At 41.5% G+C, this 16,270-nt stretch overlaps 1 protein-coding gene across 4 annotated transcripts in view; it reads left to right on the top strand.

Annotated features, from left to right (window-relative positions):
• Nucleotides 1-2,929: 2,929 nt before the first annotated feature.
• Nucleotides 2,930-16,270, top strand: part of CLCN4 (chloride voltage-gated channel 4) — a 44,470-nt gene continuing 31,129 nt past the window's right edge. Inside the window, exons 1-4 of one of the 4 annotated variants that reach the window (XM_050714845.1) lie at nucleotides 2,963-3,032; nucleotides 11,968-12,119; nucleotides 13,871-14,022; nucleotides 14,363-14,462. In XM_050714845.1, the coding sequence (XP_050570802.1) occupies nucleotides 3,016-3,032; nucleotides 11,968-12,119; nucleotides 13,871-14,022; nucleotides 14,363-14,462 (421 nt within the window). In that variant the 5' untranslated portion in view covers nucleotides 2,963-3,015. Of the gene's footprint in view, nucleotides 3,033-5,405; nucleotides 5,516-11,967; nucleotides 12,120-13,870; nucleotides 14,023-14,362; nucleotides 14,463-16,270 lie in introns of those variants that run through there. The other 3 variants (XM_035542188.2, XM_035542189.2, XM_035542190.2) reach the window with 3 other exon arrangements.

Genomic DNA, 16,270 nt, shown 5'->3' with positions numbered 1-16,270 from the left:
GGAAAAAATACAAGTTAATGTTAGTAGGCTGAACTTTACTGCTGCTTTCACAAAGGAAATGTTAGACCTTAATATTTATAGAAAGGCCATTTTTTGGTTTCTCTATGCAACCCTAAGCTGCAGGAGCACAGGCAAAATTGTAGTACTGACACTTGACACATTTCTCTGTCCAGTATTCGCAAGGCGTTAAGGGTATGACACGGTTTAGGTTATTTTTAAAATGGTCTGCTTGAAATAGTCATTTGGAATACCAACTGTCTCGCTACCATCAGGATCAACAACAAAAGCTATAATGGGTATGTTGGTATGAATTTTCTGATATAAAAATGAAATCTTATATGTGTTTCTTGCTGTGATTCTTGTAAGCACTTTACAAGACTTCAAGGTAAGTGTATAAAAAGAGCAAATGTTTTTTTAGGAATTGGATGAACTACGTATTTTGCATCCATTCTCAGCAGAATGCAAATCTAAAATTTGAATTATGTTTTTAGTGTGGAGGAGGGTATTTTACTGCTTGTATTGAATCCAATCTCCTTTTTAACTGTAGAGTCATAGGTCTATGAGAGGAGGAAAAATATATTTACAGAGAGACTTAAGAAACTACAGGTTAGCAAAAGCAAGAACAGTCTTTTCTAAAACATGATGTGAATAGTATTTTCTTTCCTCTGAGACTGCTTGATTGACCAAGTATAAGTGAAAGAAAATACCAAAGAGTCAAATCGAATTGATTTTGTAATCTATGTATAAAAGTGATTTGCTTGTACTGTGGAAAATCTCAATATTCTTGGGAATTAAAAGCTGCTTAGAAGCTGTTACTGGTTTCTTATAACTTCTTAAAATCTCTCAAATTTGAACATATCTAGCTTATAGAATCACATTTTCTACAGTGAATCAGGTATTCTGTCCCTGTAGTGTGTTTGCAGCTGGATCATCCAACTTAAAAATAGACATTCAGGAAGAGACTCAGTGAGTTCACCTGTGGTAATAGACGAGAAAATTAGGAAGTGAATTTAGGAAAGTCTGTCCGGGAAGAAATGGGAGATTGAAAGCCTTGTGCTTGTTTTCTTAGAGCACAGAATTGCTATCCTGTGTTTAGGATGTGGTACTTGCATTCTGTTAATGTGTCTTATCGCACAAAAGTTTCCAGGTATAGATGGTTGTGTCTGACTGATTCAATTCAAACTGCTTGCTGTTTTCCTTACTTCTGCTTCATAAAGCAATTAAGGAAAATTGCAGATACTTTATCAAGAAACTAAATTAAATACTCTGTGTTGGTTTAACTTCCTCCACAGAATTCAATTGGCATATCAATATTGATTTTAATGGGCTCAAAGAACAGACGCTGGCAAGAAGTTAGGCCTTTCCTCCTATCACTTTTCCTCACTTTACTGATGTGGTTATGGTAGGTCTGCAGCTATCAGTGATTCATGAACGATAGGGAAATGTGATCTGCGCTACTGTGTACAAAGGGCGTAATCAAATCTCTTTCCTAAAGGCATGCTCCTTGCTCCAGAAAAGTGTAGGAATTGCAGGTGAAGCAAGTTAAGTGCTCAGATTTCATAATAAAATTGAAAATGTGCAACTTCTGTTTGGGGAATCCATATCAGAAATAAGGGGTACTGGAGCTTCCTTTGGTTTATAGACAAGATTTGGAGGAGCTGTGTAGCCATTCTGAAAAGGTTTTGTACCAACTCTGTACCAACTAGCTTGCTTTGTTGGGCTGAGCTGTCTGCTTAGAGCATCCAAAAAAATTTGTCCAAATACACTAGGACAAAAAGATCTTCCAAACCGTGCTCTGTGGCCTTTGAAGTTGGTGGAAGCCACGCATGCGCCTTCAATGACTCCTGGATATTTTCATGTGTACCTGTGCAAGATCTCCATCTACCTAGCTGTTGTGCTTGCTTAGTAATACAAAACACAACTTGCATACCCTTAAGGGTAAAAACCAGTCTGCACCATGTTCAAATAAGAGACAGTAAGCAGTGTAAGGTGAATGTCTTGAAATAAAGCATAGCATTGCATGTGCACAAACTTGCTTATTTGTATACTGTCTTAACAAAGAACAGTTATAACCGCTGTGCTGCAGAGCATGATCCTAGTGGGGCATAGGAAATCTGTACAATCAACTTTTGAAATTACTAGTTTGTTGTAGAATTTGAATATATTGTACAGTATAACAAAAATATGTGTATATATATGGTTCTGAGCTGCAATACACAGTTAAACAAAATGTGAAAGTCGAGATAATTGCTTTATTATAATATTTGATGGAAAAAAGAAGTAGAAGTTTCGAAAAAGGAAAACTAGGCTGGCAAATAGGAGATCTTTCAAGCATTAGCAGTTGCATTGAAGAAAAGGCAGAAGGCTGTAAATGAGGTTATTTAATGGATGAATGGGGTAGAGAATGAGGAAGCGAAGGTAACAGAGGAACGGAACCTTTGAGGTAATCTTGCAAAGCTCAGATACGACCCAGAAGTTGGAGGGAAGTCAATCTGGATAAGCTTGAAGTGGAATACTGGGAGAAGGAAAAATGCAAGGGATGGTGAAATTGTGGTTTGTCTCACTTCCAAGCTGCTGTGATTACATATTTCATAAAGATTAAAGAAGATAATTATGACACCTGGGCGCTGCTGCAGAATAGGTAGGAATAAATCTTAACTCGCACACAGTACACTTACAGTGCTTTTTTCTCTTGAAAAAATGTGATTGTTATTGCTGTTGCAACAAAATCCATAAACTCTTCTTTAAAAAAAATTAAAAGGCTCAGGTGAGGGGGGGTGAAAAGGTACCAGGTGATCTAATGCCCACAGAAATATGTGAGGAAGGATAAAGAAGCTTGCAGTTTAATCCTGCAGGACTACAGACGAGTCTTGTTCCAGCCCCGTCTCCTATCAGAAATCCTATAGACGGAGGATGAAGTCACATGATTGTTACTGCTTCCTCCCCATGACATCATTGCTTTGCAGCCATACCACCAAAGAAAGGATGCTATTAAAATCTTTGGGTCTGGGCTAAATGATGTTGCATTGCAGGTAAGCAACATTAATTCTTCAAAAAATTAGTATGCCAGCTGCTCGTGTGCTGCCGTCCTGGAGCTGCAGCTCTGTTAGGCAGAGTTTTTGCTAGAAAAGAAAGCAGAACGGTTTCTCTGCAAGCAGAGGGTTTGCAGGTGCAGAGGCTGCTTGCTGGCTCTGTGCTGGTCTTCCGGCTGACATCCCCAGCAGAAAGGCTGCCAGCTGGAGCTTTAAAGCTGAAGAAGGCCCTTTGTCCCTGCATTTTGCTATGGCTCCTTCGTTCGTCTGCTGAACTCTATTTGCGTGAGCAGCCACCATCATCCAGCCCTGTGGAGAGAGAGAGCAGCAATACTGTTTTGGTTGCATTCCCTGTTTTGTGGGATTTTTGGTTTTGCTTCGCTTTGTTTTTAACGCTGCATGCCTAAAGAAAGTTATTACAGAGAGAGATGTGTCTAAGCTTTAAAAGGAATGAGGATTAACTTGTTTAGGGGGTTAACAGATGTATTTGGGGAAAGAGGCTTTTCCTTTTTTAATTTTTGCTGACGTGGTTTGAAAGTACCTAGTCCAGCAGGTTTCCCGCATAATTTGCTGTAGCGTAGGATAGGTTTTGTTTGTCATCCAAAATAAACATGAAAAATTATTCTCCCAAAAAGACAGAGGAGATGACAAGCAGATTTTTACTTCTTACACGAACTTCCAATCATTGAAAGGCTGAAAAATCCTCGCTAAATGGATTTTTCGGACAGTGGGTATTTATGTAGCAAAGTCCAAAGTCTGTTTTCTTTTCCTGGTGTGGGAGTTTAATTATGCACTCCATAAAACTAAAGGAAGACATATTTTCAGATTAAAAACGTTGACTCTTCTGTGGCTTTTTTAATTTTGGCTTGATTTTTTTTAATATATTTTAGGTTTTTATTTGCAGTGCATTATTACTCTTCTTAGTTTAATACAAATGCTAGAGTGAAAGAAGCTAAATTAATTTTTGAGCTTATACTAGTCAGAAAAGTAAAAATACATTTTTTCCCCCTTTTTTTTTTTTTTTTTTTAAGTATTCTGATAAATATTTTGTGCCTTTGTCAGAGAATGGAGGATGACTCAGCTGCAGCTTCATCAGGCAGATAGTCAGGTGACTTTTCATTCCTAGTACGCAGGAAGTTTTCTTATTTGTCAAAATCCCGTTCTTTGTTCAAATATTTTTTCCCACTATTGAAAAATCTGAGAATTGGGCATGTCTAGGATCTCTGTATGCACACCCACTCGTGGAGATTTTGGATCTCCTGTGGTGAAGTTAACTAGGCTGTATGCCTTAGTGACTCCTATGGTCTGAAGTGATGATAATATGCAGTCATATCAGGATCAGAAAACATGGAAGAAAAAAAAATGTAGAACCAAAACAACAACTAAACAAAACCAAAGCCAGCAGCACTAATGAAGTATTGAAAACAATGAAGTAAGAAAGGACAACAGTTTTTCAAAATGGAAAGCTTTAAATTTTTTTTTCAGCCAAACCTCTGTTTTTACATGATCTTGGTTCAAAAGCAATACAAATACAAACCTGTCATTTTATGAGATCACAGTGAAGACTATATCTTGATGGCACTAGTGCTGTTTCCTCTTTTAAGTTCCTCTGAAGCATCAGAAGAAGTCTTGTGTCAATTCTTCCTACCTAGCACTTGGAGTACACCAAGCTCCTCTCTTGCTCACTGTGCTGCAGGGACTTGGTTCTTTGCCCATGTGAAGGACACACCAGGGCTGCCACACACAGATTCTACAGGCACAATATGTTTTTTTTTTCCCCAGCCCAGATCATATTTGAGTCCTAGACTCCTGATTTGAGTCAGGTGTTTTTCATGCAGCAAAAGATGTGATACCAGCCTAAATGCATGCTGGAGCAACTCAGAAATGGAGGATTTGAGTCCTTTAACGCCTATTTAGTGTAAAATTGTGACCCTGGAAATATCACCGACTGGAGGGCTGTGCTCACCTGGGCAGGGTGCATTTCACTCAGGGCACCTGCCCCATCTGGTTTCTGGTGGTGCCCATCTCCCTGCTGAGGGACGTAGCGGCCCGGGCCTTTTAAACCAGGACTGGAGGAGGTCCCAGGGATGGTGTTGAATGGTCTGCCTGCAGAAAACAGGCAGGGAAACAGGGACAGGTTGTAGACTAGGAGTCTAATGTGTTTCTCAGCATATATGCATACGTACACTAAAGGTAATGGATTTACTCAGATTTCTTCCTTTCTAGCCCAGAAGAAGCAAAAATCACACATGACCCACAGTTGATACTAAAAGAGAAATGCTGGCAGGGTGACTGTAGGTTGCTATTCCTAAAGCACTTCTAACATGCTGCACTAGAAAATTATCACAAGGGAACGTCTTTCCTTTCTTGCAGGTGGGGGAACTTGTGGGTATGAAGTCACCTTTCTGTAAATGCACAGCTGACCAGCATCAATTGCAGCAATGCCAACCAGTGCCCTCAGAAAAACATGACCCTCCATCTGTGTGAGTGACTCACTGCCTCTACTCAAATCATGGGAAGTGACACGGTAGAACAGATTAATGGCTTTTCTACTGCAGGTTTATCAGCTTTATTTCAAGCTGAGGGCTCAAAAAGGTTTTTAGTGCGAGGTGCATGTAATGCTGCTAAACGCACCATTTAAGGGGAGAGCCTTTTAGCGCAACTCTCTTCTCTCTGAATATATATATTTTTTTCCTGAAATCCATGTTTTTCCTCTTAATGCTATAATTTTCTGACTGAGGAGACAAAAGCAGCGCTGCAGACCAAAACTTGGTGCTGCAAAGCTTGCCAGTATGTGCCACAAACAGGAAAGCTGTACAGCACCCCTGACCCTTCAGCTCTGTTTTTGAGTTCTGTGGCAGCAAATCAGCTGCTCCAAGAGGAAAACTCACCCTGTTTTGTGAGCAAGGGGACTAGAGGAAAAGCAAGAAAAAAAGCTGTGCATGCTGCTACGCTGGTAGTCTGATTGCCAGTTCTCCTCCCTCTTGAAATTTAGTTTCTTACCAAAGATGCTGAAGGATTTCTGAATTTTATCTAATCAAACCTTGCTGTCTTCAAGAAGTAAAGGCATGCTGGGTTCTTGAAGGCCCATGGGGCTCATCTGCTGGTGGGGTGTCAGCAGAGGGGCATCCTTTAATAAAGCTGTCTCAACTTGGTTTGTGAAAGGCGGACCACAGCCAACAGTGTTTCGCTTGTGCTGTTTCCACAGCCTCAAGATCAATGTTAGCGACTACATTTTTTGGAGGGACTGTTCAGGCTTGCTCAAAATAACATAGAGAAGTGCATTTAGCATTTTTTTCTTAATATGGAGCCCATTTTGAGCTATGTGAGTGCGAAAATTCCACTTGGCAATAGTGGGGAAAGAGCTGGGCTTCCCCCCCCCGCCCCGTCTCCTGACATAACCAAGCAGCTGAACTAATTTTGGTCAAACTTTCCAAGAAACCTCGTGTGGAGACCAGACACCTGATATTTCATACTGAAAGGAATTTGCTTCCAAAGGGAGACCTGCTCTGGGAGGGAGCAGGGGGCAGGCTAGGTGCACAGGCCTCCTGCTACTGGGTAGAAGCGCTGTTGCCCAGAGGTCTCCTGAGAGAAGAAAGGGTCAGGCCTTTCACCCCGTGGCTGCTGTGCCCCCCATCAAAGGGTCTGGATGCCCTGGCCATTTGTCATTAGCTCCAACCCTGCCGTGGGGCACATGGGGTGCCCAGGCCTCCAAGCAGACTGTGCTGCCCTATGCAACAGCCCCCCTTGCCGTGCCTCACCTCGCCTCACCTGCCCTGTGTTCCCAGCCAGCACCAGTATTGCTGCTGTGCTCGTGCCCTTTGCACGTGTGGTGGTTGAGGGCGAATGTTTGGAGACTGTGGTTCCGTCTGGACGAGCCTTTGTGCCTTCAATTTTCCACCACTTATCCCAAATGTTCCCCCCGTGCCTTCCAGGCCCTCTCCCCTGTGATCTACTGCCCTGTGTTTTTTGAGCTCTGCTGCGGCTTCATAATTTTTTCCGTAGAGGTTACTCAGGGTAAAGCTACACTTCAAAGATTGACTCTATTTAGCTTGCCCACACTATCATAGCAGGAAAATCCTTAATGTGTGGTGATGGGGCCATACAGTAACATGTTGCAGTATTTTAAAGTGATGTTCCAAATACTGCAGCCAGTCTGCTCTTGTGCTGTGGGAGATGGCAGGCTTGTGCAGTATTATTTACACGTATACAGGGGCTGAGCCATTAATCCTTGCATTATAAGGGAAAGATTTGCCAATTTCATTATCCCTCTGTACTTTCCCAATATAACTTCTCTCTGCTTTTTTTTTGGTGCCATATTATGTTTCCAAAAAGGCCTGTGACTAAGTTCAGCATTTTCTTATTTTTGAGGAGGCAATACCTCGGTCTGGTCCAAGGCTACCTCAATGTTTTTTAAACACCGTTGTTAAGGCAGAAGGTCAATAGATCATCTTATTCGGTCTGAGGCTTTTAAGATGAATAGTCTTAAATTGTCCATGGATATTTGTAAACCTGCAGAAAACTGCCCATTTAACTTGCCAGTGATTAAGTAGGTCTGCTTTTGCTGTAAACATCTTCCTTGTACAATCATCACCCAGCAGCATCTTACTTTTTGTTTAGTGGAATGTTTTGTAACTGTTTACCTCCTTCTACATCTTATAGAGTGCAATGTCACATTGCTGTTTCTAGGTTGTCTTCTAGGCAGCAGGGGGTGAAGTGGAATCGTATCCATCCTGCTCGGCCTTCTTGGCTGCAGGCTAAGAAAAATGTATTCTCTCACAGCTCCTCAAAAGGCATATGTCCCTGATCATCTCACTGTATTTCTCATTCATCTTCTTCAAGGTGACCTCATAATAATAGTGCTTGCTGGCTTTCTGTGCTATCAGGCCTATTTTCTCCTGCCAGACAGTCCTGAAGGCCTGTAGTGTGACTGTGCTCTGCTCTGGGATCTATTTCCTGCAGCACGGGCCCTCAGTCTTGTCCTCTTACAGCTCTTCCTGAACACTGACTCCTTCAGCTTGCTATGCAAGCATCAGTGACCTCCTGATTACCTGGGTTCAAGGCCTAAGTAGGGAGTGCTCAGTTTCTGTCTCTGTCACTAGATCTAAATCCCTTGGGATGGAGGGTACATGGCTGTTGGCAGAGCACCCAGCTCTCAAGATGAGATGCCTGTGTTTGACAGGTCACATTGAGCAGTCTGTGGCAAGAAGTGTTAATGTCCATGAGACTGGGGCACCATGCTTGGCTTCTTTGGGCATTCAGTACTAGGAACAGTCAATAAAGATAGCAAGACCATGAAGAGTGGCAAATCATCTATCAATGCAAAGGAGTTTTGTGATGACTGTCATTTGGTAAACCAGTAAGACTGCATTGTTCATAACCAAAGTCCCAGAGATTTTCACAGTCCCCACTCTTTGTGCAGTGCATGCTGTAATATCACATAATATCAGCAGAGCTAACCACACCAAGCATTCAAATCAGTAGTGCGTTCAGTTCTGATGGAGTCTGGATTTAACAGGCCTTGAATCATTTCAAAAGCATCATGTCTGCAGTAGGACTCTCCCTGCTTTCTATGTATGTATGTATATTGGTACCAGAGCATAGAAAAGTCATGAGATACACTGTATTCTGCTTTAATGTGTTGGCTAACTCACGCCACATTTGGAAGAGATGGAATAGATGATGCTTTAGATGCCCAGGAAAAGTCACTCCAAACAAATAAAAGTTGAGGAACTTGCAGTAGGCCTTTAGGCTTCTGCTTTCTCCCACCAGCCTCTTGGCAGATCCACTTCTTCCTTAGGCTACAGCAGAGGAACTGAGAGAAGAATGCTTTTCTGTTTGCATAGTTATGTTCCACATAGCCAGCCCGACACTACTGTCTTCACAGAAAACAGCGTAAAGATGAAAGCGTGTAGGTGAATGTTCATCTGCTAGAAATATCTGAAGTGTTGAAGTAATTCAGTAAGTGTGATCTCTTGAAAGTAACTTGAAACTTGCTGGAATTGCATTAAAACATACTGCCTGCCCCAGTGCAATGTGTCCAATTAAAACAGAAAACAGGATGGGGAGAACGTAGCATGGAACTAGCATGTCTAGTAGCTATAGGCAAGGGCCAAGACTTTTCCTTTGATGACTGTTCAGCTAGTTGTTTCCCATCGGTATACTTTTCAACTTCTTTGAACCATGGGATGTTTTGGTCTGTGCTTGCCATGTCAAATATATTTCAGATCAAATCAGTCAGTCAACATATCTACAATATCAGTTCACTGATACAGCTCTTCTAGCTGTGACTTTTACATTTGTGCATGCTGTAATAGTGCTGTAAAGGTCAGAGGTTGTCAGCATTTCCATTATAAATGTAATTTATCATTCTTCCACAAAATTTAGCACTAAGCTGCAGTGTAATCATACAGCTGGTCTGAATCACAAGAAAACGAGTTTACTCACTGCGAGACCTGCAAAAATGACCTTAAATATGATAATACTACTTTTTGGTTCTTTTTTTTTAAAAAAAAAAAAAAGGCAAGCAAACAGCAGAAGAGACCTACAGTTCACATAGTACCTACTGTGCTTGTTGGCATGCGCCAGCCCATCAGGCAGCTAGCTCACTGCATTTTCACCCTGGCTTCTGTAGCCTGTCTGCACTAACCTCTTCATTGCTTTCTTTGCATAGGAGGCTTCTGTGGTTACTTAAAAATTATCTGGCTTCTTACATCATCAAGCCTCATGGTCTAATCTTTGAACTTGTGCTTGTGATCCTTACTTCCAACTCCTCTCATGCAACACCTCACAAGTTTGTAGAGCAGTGTCCCTTTCTTTTCGGCTACGTAGTATTGTGCACCAAACGCAACTAACTGTGAGATTTGGGATTGGGTATCAGGTTGACCTGGCCCAATGCTTCTGGAAGATACCTAGGCTTATGTGGCAGCCAGGAGAGCCTCTGTCAAGAGGCACAATTGCCAGTCTAGTACTGTGGCCTCCCTTGATTTGTGAATCAATCCCTGCCAGGACCTTGCCCCATCTACAGGACCGCAGTAGTCTGACGTGGGTCTAAATCTAGGGAAATCTGCTAACTGGGCTCCAAGGAGGAAGCCTCTGAGAACAGAAGACACTTGGTTCAGTCAGACTTCTTTGTCTGGCTTTTAGCAAGAATTAGTTTTACAGTTGGTAAAGCAGAGTTTTGACAAAAATGTCCAGCTGTAGATATACTAAGCTATTCAGTAAAAATGATAGCTGAAGAATGAGAGCTCTTTCCATACTGAAGCATGGGGAATGAAATGGCAGATGAAATTTTAAATTGATAAAGGCAAAATAATGGGGGAAATGACCTGAAGAGACTACAGAATGATAGGCTCCTGACTCTCATGGAACATATCCTGGAGTTATAGCAGATTGCTCAATGAAAATGTTGGATGCATGCCCTAAGGAAAACAAATGGAATGCCAGGAATTATTAGAAAAGAATAGGGGACTAAGCAGGAAATGTTTGCCATTACACAAATTGTTTCATCAGCATCTGGAAAAGCAGTGGAAAGGACAGGAAGGACATCTAAGTCAGAACAACAAAGGGACAAAATACATGTCACACAGTTAGTCAGCAGCATAACAAGATCAGACACTTTTCAGTGTATGTAAGTTTTGTTGGAGTATTCAAATTTCTTTGATATTCAGGTGTTAGGAGTGGCTAAGAGTTGCATTTGTTACTGGTTCTGTATGCAATGGTGTTGCATTATTTTTGTTTGAATTGGTAGTGTTAGACTCATTTGATGAGACATGGATGTCTACTTCTGACATCTCTGTAAGCAGTGAACAGAAATTGTCGCTTCTAGTGGACAGACTGCCACATTACAATGTAGGTGTCTCAAATATATCAGATGAATCACCTCTGAATAGAGTTTCTCTCTCCTCACCAGCTATGAAAAGAGTCTAGATTCTAGCATCCAGAGTCTAGAACAGATTTCTAATGCTAGATGAGATAACCTGTGCCATGAATGCTCATAATTCTGCCATCATCAGAGTGGATTGCTGCAGTACACCTGGCTACAGTCCATGTTTGGATGACATTCATTTGCCCTTAACATGAGTGTATTAAATTAAAATATCTATAACCAAATTGTTAGTGTAATGCTCTAGTTCTGCTGGCAGAACTGGAAGCATCTTTGCAAGCACGTCTAGAGGGCAATTTAGCTATCCTGAAAGAAACTTTGGAGATTGTTTCAGATGCCTAAGTAAGGTGAGATAAATAATTGCAAAATAAAGAAAGTGATACTTCTGGTGCTAGCACAAAAGATGACAACTCTATACTACTCAGTTCAAAAGTGCTGTAGCCAGATTTTATTTACTAGAATTGGGTTTTGCATAATCTGATATCACACCTCCACTTACAAAAGTGTATTACCTAGAGTCAAGTTTCAGGCTGATAATCATCCAGCTAGCTACAATTTCTAGGTATTAGAACACTATCTAGAATTCAAAGTTTATTTGTTTCCTAAGTCTTCCATGGCCCTGTGGTCTCTAGCACTTTTGTCTCCTTGGACATGCTGTGCAGCACGTATTTCGGGGGTAGGTTCAGGCTGAGATTGTAATTATCTTACATACTTGTGGTTTGGCCTGGTATTATCCATCATAAAACTGTCATGTGCTGGGCATTGACAACATACTTAAAAATCTATTTTTTATGTGATATAACTAGCATGTTGGGTAATTTTCTTGTAGCGTTAAGGAGAACTTGCCAACTCTTCCAGCACAATAGTTCCCAGAAGTTTGTTTATACAGCAGGGGGACTGCCTGGGTTCAGGCAAGCACTCTGAACTGCATGCATATTCTTTGCAGGTACTTCTTCACTGTATGGGAAGAATAGGTTGGAGTAAATGACCTGCAAAATATCAGTGTGTTACAAAATAATACCACGGTCTAATTCTTTCACCTCATTTCAGCTTCCCACTCCAGTCCTCAGTCATGGCTTACAAAACACTGAACTCAAGATCTATTTGCAACTTCAGCTCCCAGGTGTCAGCCGCAGCATCCTACCTTCGGACTCTAATTTCCCTTAGCAAATGCAGGACTGTGCTCTCATCTGTTTTGCTAAGTATTGCTATTTTCAATTGTCACTCCTCTTAGGTGTTGCTTTTTAAATTACCTCCATTTTGTGGCAGCCTATTTGTGCTCTGCAGCGCCGTGTGGGACACCTGCTCTGCATTTGGTTTCCTTCCCCAGGCTGTGACTCCCTTGCTTGATTCTCTTGCAGAAAAACATGCCATGGTGCTTGGAGATTACTTGATTTCCGCACTTAAAAGGTCTTCTATAGAATTATAATGGTGACCTGTTGTTTGCCTCTAAGATAATGTTTTTCTCAGCTGCTTGTGCTGAGCAGATTGGCTGTGCAGTCCAAAAAGTCCTACTCAGTGGAGTGCAAAGGAGTAGACACTGACAGAGTTGAGTATTCATGCTTGTTATATCCCTGAAGTCAGCACCAGGGGAAAAAAATTAAATGGATAGGATTCAAGTAAAACAGTCGAAAATGGAGAAAGAAAGGGAAAAAGGGAAGTAAATAAAGGGGGCTAAACACAGCAGCAGAATGGGCGGGCATTTTATTTAAAACTCATCTGCCACGTTTTTCCCTTTTTCAATTACAGAATTGGGAAATTTCCTCACTGATTCATAGATCCAAATTCTGTACATGTCAGGTCACGATGTCCATATCTGAAGGAGGAGTATGGGTTGTAGTAGTTAGTACTACTGCTTTGTCAGCAACCTGCAAAAGTTATTATTGAGTCTGTCAAGGGTTTGTAGGCTCTGCAGAGTCAATGAGTCAGTTCTGTACAACCTTTAAAGTTTGTATCTGTCACTATTTTTTTTTCCTTTTCAGGTGACACTAACCTAATCCACTATGATTCTCTTTTTTTTTCTTTTTTTTTTTTCTTTTTACTCTTTCTTTTTTCTTTTTAAATGTTTGCCCTTCCAGATTACAAATCCTGGCTACATTCCAGAAGATGCTGTTTCCCAGACACCTATTTTAGGATGGATGGGATTATGTCACTCTTTAGAGCAAGACGTCTTTGTCTCTAGGGGAACCTAGATGGTTCTTATAGTCTAGACAACATACTTTCAGATGGCTGAAGTTAAGTTGGATGAATCCAACCCTGTGTGCCTAAAATACTTTATTTAATAGATTCTCATGCTACTAAGGGCTCCTCTCCTTGGGAATGATGTCAGCTTTTTCTGGAACCTGTCATATTAGTGACTGCTTTGGGACCTGACCCTGTAAAGGAGATGGCAATTTTTGCACCTAGCCAAATGTTCCTAAGGTCTCAGTGGGCAAGAGAGGTACTGTAGTTATGAGTTAACTTTTTCAGGTGTTGCTGATGTGGATTGCATGAAGCTGATGTATTTCCAGGGCTTCTGTAAACCCAGAAGAATGATGAATGGTAAATTCTAGTGTATCATCATTTGTTTCCTGAGCTGGTAATTCTGCCTACTCAGTGACCTCCCTGTAGACACGGCACATCTTCCAGCATGTGATCAGGATGTAACATTGCAGAAGAAGCCGAGAACTACCCTGGGTTTTGGGGCTATGTTTTCAGAAAAGATAGTATTTCTGTATTTAGACTCTGTGCTTTTTGTATATGCTTTTTAGGGATTGCTAGGCTGTCTAAATAGTCTTCAGCAATATACTCTTCCTAGTGCCAATGCATAGATTTCAGTAAGTGCCCACCAGGACTGCTGACCCATGGTCTCTTAACTTTGTGGTTTGTGGAAGGATTTTGGAAAACTTGATTCTGCCATGTCTGGCAAAGCTGCACAGATTTATTGAAATTCTTGTTTTTCCCCTACTTGCAGACACTAATATGGTCAATGCAGGAGAAATGAATGGTTCTGGCAACCTGATGGATTTTCTGGATGAGCCTTTCCCCGATGTTGGGACTTACGAAGACTTCCACACCATTGACTGGCTGCGAGAGAAATCACGCGATACTGACCGCCATAGAAAGGTAAAGGCAGCATTTCCCCCCCAAGTTACAGGCATCCTGGCTGTGAGAGAAACAAGCAGGTTTCCAAAGATTTTGCTTCCTACTTTGTTGTATCACTTGAGGAGGACTTACGAAAATATGGACGCAAGATGTCTTGAGTTTGTAAATATGAAACTGCTTCTGGCAACTTAAATGGCAGAGCATCACTAAAAAGTGATTAGGACTGGAGAGAGTAGAGAGTAGAGGAATTGTATACACTTCTGAGTAGGTTAAATCTTTTTTTTTTTTTTTGGTTTAAACAGTGCACTAAAACTCTGTCAGCCTGAATCAGCAACGTATCTCTCAATATGTATTATTTCAGATTACAAGCAAGAGTAAGGAATCCATATGGGAGTTCATTAAGAGTTTGCTGGATGCCTGGTCAGGATGGGTTGTAATGCTTCTCATAGGACTATTGGCAGGTACGTGTGTATTAACATTCGTTATGCCTGGAACCATTTCACCGAAATTTGCTACAGTGCCATCTGTTTCTCTTTTTACTTCATTGTCTGTTCGCTGATGGTTTAAGCTAAAAAGGCAGTTATGTATCCATGCAGTTATAATACTTAATAAAAAATACCCGCTTGCAAAATCTCCTGCTGAGTGCTGACCTAGAAAAATGTTATTCTCCAGTAGAGGGGTTTTTCTGTTGCTTTTGAAAATATGCATCTTTACATGGACTTTACACTCAATGGACTACTTTGGCTTTCTGAATCTTTGACTGACACTAGTCAATTTTACTGGTAGAGTTTTTTTCCTTATCTTCACTTAACTGAACTCTGCAAGTAGATATTATAATGAGGGTGAAGAAAATGGTGGTTGCGTACAATCAAAGGGGAGCTTTGTAAATCATTATGTTCACTGGATTATCTTCTTTACGCATGCATGAAGGGAAAATACAGTTTCAGACAGTTCTGGATTTGCTCCCAAGCCAGACAGACATTACATATTTAACAGCCTGCTCAAAATCAGATGGCAAATTCATTAATTGCCTGAATTGCTCCTGTCTTCTACTCAGTTTAGCACATCTTCCAACTTGGAAAGCTGCGCTTCTATTACCAAGTTGAAACAGCTGCCATTTTTTATGCTTTTTCAGTGATGTCAGGGTGCTCTTGTATCACACTGCTTGGTAGAAGCTTGATGCAAAGCTTCACAGTTTCCAAGCAGCGTGAATTTCCTGCTTGCCAACTGTGAAGTTAATATGTTTATCATAGTTGTTCAGGAGTGTCAGAAGTACTGGGGAAGTTTTTGAGAAAACATAGCTGAAGTGACATTTTGGCAAATTGTGCTGTTTTATAGAGATACATTTGTTTCCACAAAAGTTTTGATGGGAGAATGAGATGGGAAGAAAGTCTGACAGACTGTGTACTACCAGAGCTGCCGAACTGCCTTTAAAGCCTGGGTTTGCCCTTGTCTAGGATGGGGAATTCTGCTTGCAAGTAAAGTTAGAGTGAGCCTTCAACAATGGCCTCCCCCAGGCCAGCTGGTAAACCCCTTGGTCATATGGAGAATGTAGTATACACTCACATGCTCCCTTTATAGTAAACACGTGCCAGAAGGTTTGTTTCATTTCTACCTCGCCATGAAAGCTCGTTCTGACATCCTCTAGGTTGTCGCAACCCAGAAATGAAGAGGTCTGGTAAAGCTCTAATGCTGGTACATCCAGTTCTAGGAATAGAAGGTTATTGAGGGTAAGCTGGAGCTGAGATGCATTAGCTGTTGTAACTTTTTCAACGACACAGGTGCAGAACAACACATTTTACCTCAGAGTCAAGACTAGTCTGTTTTTAAATTGGAGCAAGTTCTTGTGAATCAATGAGAGAACAAAAATTATTTGTATGCTCGTGGTTTGGGCTGTAGACTTTGCCTGCCATTGAAACAATGCGTGTGCTCTGTGCATCCAGTGTTTCTGTGACAGGGCAAAGGTGGAGAGTCACCACCTCAGCCTCGGCAAGTGGTTAAACACCCCTTTGATCTGGGGATTATTGATATGTGGATGAGGTTTCTAAACCAGGTTTGGAGAGGGAGGAGATGAAGCTGGTGATGCAGTCGAGTCATTTCCCCTCTCTGCTTGAAATATTACCTACTCAGAAATATTGCCTGCCTCTTGCTCTGCAGCAGCCTTGCTTCTCCATGGCATTCTCTTGCCCTGATGAATGGGCAGAACCTGCCTCTGCTCTGAGGGGAGCAGCACTGCACTGGGGAGCAGCCTGGCTTGGCTGTGGGGCTG

Source organism: Cygnus atratus, chromosome 1 (genome assembly GCF_013377495.2).
Source record: "Cygnus atratus isolate AKBS03 ecotype Queensland, Australia chromosome 1, CAtr_DNAZoo_HiC_assembly, whole genome shotgun sequence".
Taxonomy (NCBI): Eukaryota; Metazoa; Chordata; class Aves; order Anseriformes; family Anatidae; genus Cygnus; species Cygnus atratus.
Note: the sequence above shows the minus strand (reverse complement) of the source record. Positions and strands in the feature narration are given on the sequence as shown.